A 7,456-nucleotide genomic window follows, 5' to 3' on the forward strand; every position below is an offset into this window, starting at 1 on the left:
GGGGGGGGTGGGGACTGCGATTTATAGTCCGGAAAATACGGTCGTTGTTTGGAATGCTGTAAAATTACATGTCAGACTTAAATTGTCATTTAGAACATTATCTGTATTTAATTTTGGAAGAGCAGTCATGGGCAGAAATGACTAGAACACCGTATTTATTAATAATAATAAGAACATTTATTATTATTAATTTATTGTTCCTTTTAATGCCTGGTACCACTAAAGGTGCATTATATGACTAAAAGCGCGTTCAGAAATATTCTCTGAACGCGCACTGGTGAAGTGATTTTGGTTATCACGAAAACTATGGCTAGATGTCACCTCTTGACTTAAAATTTTATGAGTTTGTTGTCATTGCGTGTGTGTAAACAAAGGTACTTTGAAGGTGAAAATATACACAATTGAATTTTCAGTGAGGATCGCACTCGGCTTCAGGGAAAGTGAAATAAGTTTCATTTTAAAATTCAGTTTCAAGTTGACTGACCTTCAATTACACAGTAATAAATTCACATTCTACAATTCAGTTTTTCAATGCAACGATTCAAATAAAACAATACAAATTTAGTTTATGTAATTCAGATTCGGCTTTTGGTGATGCATATTTTAGCTCATAAGTTCTGTTTTAAACTATCATGTCATCGGGCCTTAGTTACTATAGTTACTGCAGCACACACAGGACGTCTACTCAGCTTTTTTTTTTTTAACTTATGCATCTAATCGAGGCGCTAATGTCATTTTGTTCCACTGTACAATGTATTTTAAGGTCAAGATGTTTTATACTACAAATGATCTCCATTGCGCTCTTCCAGGATGGAAAAACTCTTCATGATGAGTTGGAAGTCATTGAGGGTATGAAGTTTGACCGTGGTTACATCTCCCCGTACTTCATCAACACGGCCAAAGGTAAGAAGCTTGCTTTTTGACCATCATAACTGCCAAACAAACTACTGTGTGATTGCCTTGAATGATGCAATATTGCCTGGATTTTCCAACTGCGCAGGTCAGAAATGTGAGTTCCAAGATGCTTACCTGCTGCTTAGTGAGAAGAAAATCTCCAGCGTGCAGAGCATTGTTCCCGCCCTGGAAATCGCCAACCAGCACCGCAAGCCTCTGGTAATTGTGGCCGAGGATGTGGATGGAGAGGCCCTCAGTACCCTGGTCCTTAACAGGTCAGTTTACTAAATAAATAAAATGACAATAAAATAATGATTAATTCGATTGATATAATCTGACATGTATGTGTTTTGTCATTTTGCAGGCTGAAGGTTGGCCTGCAGGTGGTGGCAGTCAAGGCTCCAGGCTTTGGAGACAACAGGAAGAATCAGCTGAAGGATATGGCCATCGCCACCGGGGGCACTGTAGGTCCAGTTTTCTCCCTTGTGAAGGCAATTCTGAAGAGAAAAACTAAGCATTGTAAAGTCAAATTACCCACCCCTCATAAAAACGTTAATGCATTTCAAGGAACATCCCAACTTTCATACAACAGCAAAATAACCTGACCTAACGGTAACCAATCTGTAGTATGAGCAATTGTTGGCTAGTTCTTTGAACCACATCCTCCCTACTTGTCTAACATCGTACGGTTGGCATTCCTCAGGTGTTCGGCGACGATGCTGTAGGTGTGGCTTTGGAGGACATCCAGGCGCACGACTTCGGCAAGGTGGGCGAGGTGCAGATCACCAAAGACGACACGCTGCTCCTAAAGGGCGCCGGCGCGCCGGCCGACGTGGAGAGGCGGGCGGCCGAAATCGTGGAGCAGCTGGAGAACACCACCAGCGACTACGAGAAGGAGAAACTCAACGAGCGTCTGGCCAAGCTCTCGGATGGCGTGGCCGTGCTTAAGGTGTGTGTGCCGGTCAGGAAGGCCTAACGGTCATGAATGGCACGATAACGCCAGCGTGTCTCGTGCAGATCGGAGGGACCAGTGATGTGGAGGTCAATGAGAAGAAGGACCGCGTGACGGATGCCCTGAACGCCACCCGGGCCGCCGTGGAGGAAGGCATCGTGCCGGGCGGCGGCTGTGCTCTGCTGCGCTGCATTCCCTCCCTGGACGCCATCACACCTGCCAACGCTGACCAGAAGATTGGTTAGCGAAGAGCTTACTCATTTTGTGAAACAAATCTTCTGTGTCGTGGTCTAAGCAGTTCTCTCTCCCTATCAGGTGTGGACATCATCAGGCGGGCGCTGCGCATCCCAGCAATGACCATCGCCAAGAACGCTGGCGTGGAGGGATCGCTCGTGGTGGAGAAGATATTGCAGGGCCCCGCCGAGTTGGGCTACGACGCCATGCTGGGCGAGTACGTCAACATGGTAGAGAAGGGCATCATCGACCCCACCAAGGTATGGTCTCCTTTGGATAGTGTAGCTTATCCCACTGAAAGGTATTGGGGTTCAAGCGGCCTCTCCCTCTGCAGGTGGTGCGGACGGCCCTGCTGGACGCTGCGGGCGTGGCCTCGCTGCTCTCCACTGCCGAGGCGGTGGTCACAGAGATCCCCAAGGAGGAAAAGGAAATGCCGGCTGGCGGGATGGGTGGCATGGGCGGCATGGGTGGCATGGGCGGTGGCATGGGTTTTTAAGAGGACATGTCCACCTTACCTCATCGTTCCTTTGTCCCTCCATGACTGTATAGACTAAACAAAATGATGCCTCTGAGACTCTGCAGTCAAAACTCACTGAAGACAACTAACAGGAAGTTGGCACTGCGGGTGGTCAACCCTTCCACTTTGCATACCTGGTGGCGCCAGCTTCTACGAGATCAGCTTCTTTTCCACATTGTTAATCCACAACACGCTGTAAAATACGTCGGACCACATATGTCAATGGCCATTTTCTTCCCCCGCAGGAATTCGGGAGCCAAGTTTTCAGGAGCAATGCCCTCTATGGCTTGGTTGAATGTCGGCCATGTCATGATAAAGTAGATCTCGTTCCGACAGATGAAGATTTAGGAATGATCATAACCATCAATAATGTTTATTCCTATTTGGCATTGCATTGACTTCCTGCAGTGGAAATCTGTCTCAACTTCCTGTAAAGTTCATATCTTAAAAACAAACAGAAAAAAAGTAACATTGTTTAAAAAGAAAAAAAAAAACACAAGCAGAGTGTGAAGCCAGGAATGTGTTGCTGTCATTTATTTGTCATTAATTTTTTTTTTTTTTTATATATATTGTATGTCATGGTTTTTGCCCGGCTGATGAACCAGGTGAAGGCTTATTTGATTTAATTAAACAGATTTTTCAAATGATTTAGGATTCATTGTGATTGGATACAATGCCTACAGTTTGATATGGGTACCACAAATGAGGTCTGTCCCCACCCACCTATCCAGGCCCCCCACCCGACACCCCCAAAAATCTCGATTCTGAAAAAGCATTCAACACCACTTGTTTCAGAAATTATGAAAACATCCCTTCATACATTTTGTATGTAATAAAATGGCACACTAGCAGTAAATACTCGGTACCATGTCGGCATTAATAGTGATGATTTTTCTTCGGTATATTTAATAAATCCAAATTTTTCTGTGTTCAGGTTCTTGTAACGCATATCCTGCAGGATTAATTGCCATCAATATCACAGTCATTTGTATGCCCTCAATGTAAATGCTGGACAAAGGAGGTCGCCACTAAATCAAAAACAAGTTAAATTACTCACCGTGGAATGTGTTTGCAGGGAAATGGTGGCATTTAATTACCACACTGGAAATTTTATTATGCTACTTATAATGCTCGAGTTGTTCTGGGCAGCCCGCTGCTTCTCTGTTGCAATGATTTGTTCTTCTATGGTTGTCACATTTTACTTCTTTGCTATCACTCATTTGCTGCATGCGAAGCAAAGACAGCTGTATATAATTTATGTAGAATGTGTGGCATTCAATGACATGTGAAAAAAGATGCGAGTCTCCTTCGAGGACATCTTCAAGGCTTGAACTTTACTCTACTTTATGACGACAGGATAGACTTACCATAGAGGCAGATTTATTCTTACCGCTCACACGATGCAGCTATTTTGATCCTGCTGCCAATTGAAGGGGGGGGGGGGGCGAGAAAGACAACACGTTTTTAGAAAAAAAAAAAGCTTTATATATATCATGCAGTTAGTACATTTTTGTTGCAAATGCCATTTTTGAAAACAAAATCAGTCCCTTAATCAAAAAGAAAAAAAATACACGTTTCCCTTTTTGAAAACAACCTGATGTGATATTTACACTTAAATAAATATGTGAGCAGGTTTTTAAAAAGAATGATAAATATGCGCATCGGCATACTACTGGCTTGCTTTGCTATGTTTCTTTAAAAAAATAAATAAAATAAAGGCTTCCTGATATTGCACATAAAATACTATATACTGTACAATGACACCTCTTGAGTCCAGCATGGAAATAGCTTTGCTCTGTGTAGGTAACAGCATCAACAAATGACTACCATGAGTGAATAACAACATGAGCACCCTTCTTCCAACATTTGCTGTCTATCCAAAACAGGACAATTGTAGCAAAGTGGGTGGGCAACTTCGACTCCTTTGTTGCTGAAGTCCAAACAAACATTTGATCCAGCCCACCAGGCAATTCTTGAATACAAATGAAATGAAATGGGAACTCCTGATGGGGGCAATTGAAAGTCAGCTCGTGTGCCAGATGGAGGCTCAATGCAAGTATATGGAATTAATCTCAAAGGGGGAAAAAAAAAACCTGAGAATCTGGAGAGGATGTCCTGAATGTTTAGGATTCCGAAAGCATGAAAGTCTTCAAGGCGGTGCACAAGATGTTTGGTTAAGCACATAGTGAGTCATCAAACGTCATTACCGTGCTGCACCCACACAAAGTAATGAAAACTCATCACAAATTTGGGAACGATCGGAATCACTAAAATGGACGTTTCAAACCAAAATGGATTACTACTTGTGTTATTTCAGTCACTCCTTGAGTCTTGTGGGTCTGTTTACTCTGCAGTATTCCTCCAAGTGAAAAATAGGTTCGCCATTGCCGATAGATGGCATCAAAATATTACTTTTGTCCGAATTAAGCTCCTCAACTCATTTCAATATAGTTCCCTGGCACAGAATTGCCACAAAGCAGCAGCAAAGCACTTTTTTGTTTAAATGAAGCCCCTCAACATCATCACTTGGCACCAAGATAGTGACAAAACCATAATATTATAGCTTGTGCCTGAACAAATGTAAATTGTAAATTTCCCCAGTGTGGGACAAATAAAGGATATCTAATCTAATCTAACACAAAACCAACAAATAAGAAAGAAGTCGAAAATGAATTTGAGAATGCTTAACTTCAGATATGCTGGGATACACTGGAGTCAAGATAGATTTGCGTCCCTAAATATATTGGTGAGTGAATCTGGCATGGGGGGTGAATTTCCCCATTATTTTTTGTTTGATTTTTGGTTTGGAGCAGGGGAAGCCTTCATATTTATTCATTTGACCTAAAAACGTTTACACAACAAAAGAAAAAACTTCAGTCTTTTCTCCCTAAACACACCTTCTGAGGAACAGTCACAAAAAGCCTCAAAACATGAAACCCACACATTCTGTGAGCATATCATTACCCCCACCCCCCAATATCTTATCCCCCCTGCCGCCCAAATCTTATTTTTCACCTAAACTGGCCCCAATAGGAAAACGGTTCCCCGCCTTTGTCACATGTTTTTGTCAATCTAAGCAAATCAAACCAAACCAATGAAATGTGGGATGGTATGTTTCCCGCTGGTTACCTGTTTCCAATAAAATATTTTGCTGACCTGACACCAACTTGTGATCTCCAGTGGGAGGAGCTTGCAACAAGAATGCTGATGAAGGGGGGGGAAAAAAAAGCAGGTCAAACAAGGATCTTGATGGAACAAACAAGCTGACACACAAAGTGGTGCTAAGCTTGCTTGCGTTGGTAATAAATCTGCTCTAAAACCAATAGACACATTCAAAGAACTACAAAACAAAACAAAAAAAAAAGACAAAGGCACTGGCGTTTTCAGGTAAAACATGAGTCGTTGCTTTCGTTTTCTTTGTTGTTTTCCACTCCTCCGCTGTAGCGTCGCTACGTGTGGTGAACCTCGTGGAACATGAGCTCACGCGGGATGGGCGTCTCGGGGCCGTGGACGGAGGTGGCGCGGCGCTCGAATGCCGACACCATCTGCTTCACCACCTCGTCGAAGAACACGTGCGCCAGTTGCGAATGGATGAGTGAGCGGAACTCGAAGGAGATCTGAGGAACATGGCCAATACATCTTTTAATGGGAAATGCAAAAACCCATAATGCAGTGAATGTTTAAACACAAACAGCTCACAAACTACTACTCACTTCTCGTATATTAAACATCACTATCGTAGCTCACGTGTACCATTTTAAAATGTTTCTCCTGGCACCCCAGATTCCCATTATTTGTCAGTGCCATTGGTAAATTGCAACTGAAACCAATTTTGAGAACAATAACAAAACAAAACAAAAACAAAAAACCCAACAAAGATATATCGCAACTGCTCTGACTGCAAGCTGCAATTGCAGATTGCTGATCGCTAACAACTTCTGGTGATGTAGGTCATGCATCACCATAGGTTAAAGGTGACCTGATTTTTTATTTTATTTTATAAATAGTTGTGAAAGTGCGACTGATAGGGTGCTGAGGGTGCAGTGTGCGCTAACACAAAAATACATCATATCAACACGTGTACACAGACACAAATCAATTTTTTTGTCCCCCTCCGTTTCCCTCTACAACCCTTGCGACGTCTCGGGACCAGTCCGCAAGTAACCTGTAGGTCACGATTGATGTATTGGCCACCCCCAATGTACGTGTATACCTGTCTCATACTACCCCTAAGGGTGAAGCAGCACAATGGCGACTCAACTGATGCTAATTGTGACCCAAAAAACGGTTTATTTTAATAATTTGATTATGTCAACACGGTAAAAAGTTTATAAAGTCAAATATTATACAGTGATATTTTTTATCATTAAAAATACATTGCATTTGGGGATTGGGGGGGGGCCTTGCAACGGTTTGATGGCATTCCCAAATATTTGAATAGGGAAAGATGATCTGTTTTGTTCGGAGTTAAACTAATATCTCAAGGTTTTGTTCAAATGTTTAGAAAAAAATAACCCAATTGTCATTATGTGTGGAAAAACAAAACTAGGAGCCTAATTTTAATTGAAATCAGATACAACCGGTTTTACATAACGTCTCTATTTTAATTATACCTAGTTTGAAAAAAAAATAATTGAGTGAAGGGAAATAACAGCTTTCTTATAATCTACTGTACTGTAAATTTCATGGACGATGTCAATCCATTTTTCAATGGTGTGTGATTCTAGTTTTCACCATTTCCCCCTGATGGACTTCTGATTTGCTGCTGAGAGCATATCAAGCAATTTGTTATCTTTAACACAGCAGTTGTCCTGCTGTAAATATATATATATATATATATATATATATATATATATATA

At 42.0% G+C, this 7,456-nt stretch overlaps 2 protein-coding genes across 3 annotated transcripts in view; one reads left to right on the forward strand and one right to left on the reverse strand.

Annotated features, from left to right (window-relative positions):
• hspd1 (heat shock 60 protein 1) overlaps positions 1–3,244 on the forward strand; it is a 5,267-nt gene extending 2,023 nt beyond the window's left edge. Inside the window, exons 5-11 of the mRNA XM_019860191.1 lie at positions 810–903; positions 1,001–1,169; positions 1,259–1,358; positions 1,598–1,843; positions 1,912–2,086; positions 2,162–2,340; positions 2,415–3,244. Coding sequence (XP_019715750.1) covers positions 810–903; positions 1,001–1,169; positions 1,259–1,358; positions 1,598–1,843; positions 1,912–2,086; positions 2,162–2,340; positions 2,415–2,576 — 1,125 coding nt within the window. The 3' untranslated portion in view covers positions 2,577–3,244. The remainder of the gene's footprint in view (positions 1–809; positions 904–1,000; positions 1,170–1,258; positions 1,359–1,597; positions 1,844–1,911; positions 2,087–2,161; positions 2,341–2,414) is intronic.
• A 2,180-nt stretch (positions 3,245–5,424) lies between these two features.
• The window catches only part of coq10b (coenzyme Q10B), an 18,817-nt gene continuing 16,785 nt past the window's right edge, over positions 5,425–7,456 (reverse strand). For both annotated transcript variants that reach the window (XM_019860193.1, XM_019860194.1), the window contains exon 5: positions 5,425–6,214. In XM_019860193.1, the coding sequence (XP_019715752.1) occupies positions 6,047–6,214 (168 nt within the window). In that variant the 3' untranslated portion in view covers positions 5,425–6,046. The remainder of the gene's footprint in view (positions 6,215–7,456) is intronic.

The sequence above is a fragment of the Hippocampus comes genome, unplaced genomic scaffold (genome assembly GCF_001891065.2).
Source record: "Hippocampus comes isolate QL1 unplaced genomic scaffold, H_comes_QL1_v1.1 scaffold39, whole genome shotgun sequence".
NCBI lineage: Eukaryota > Metazoa > Chordata > Actinopteri > Syngnathiformes > Syngnathidae > Hippocampus > Hippocampus comes.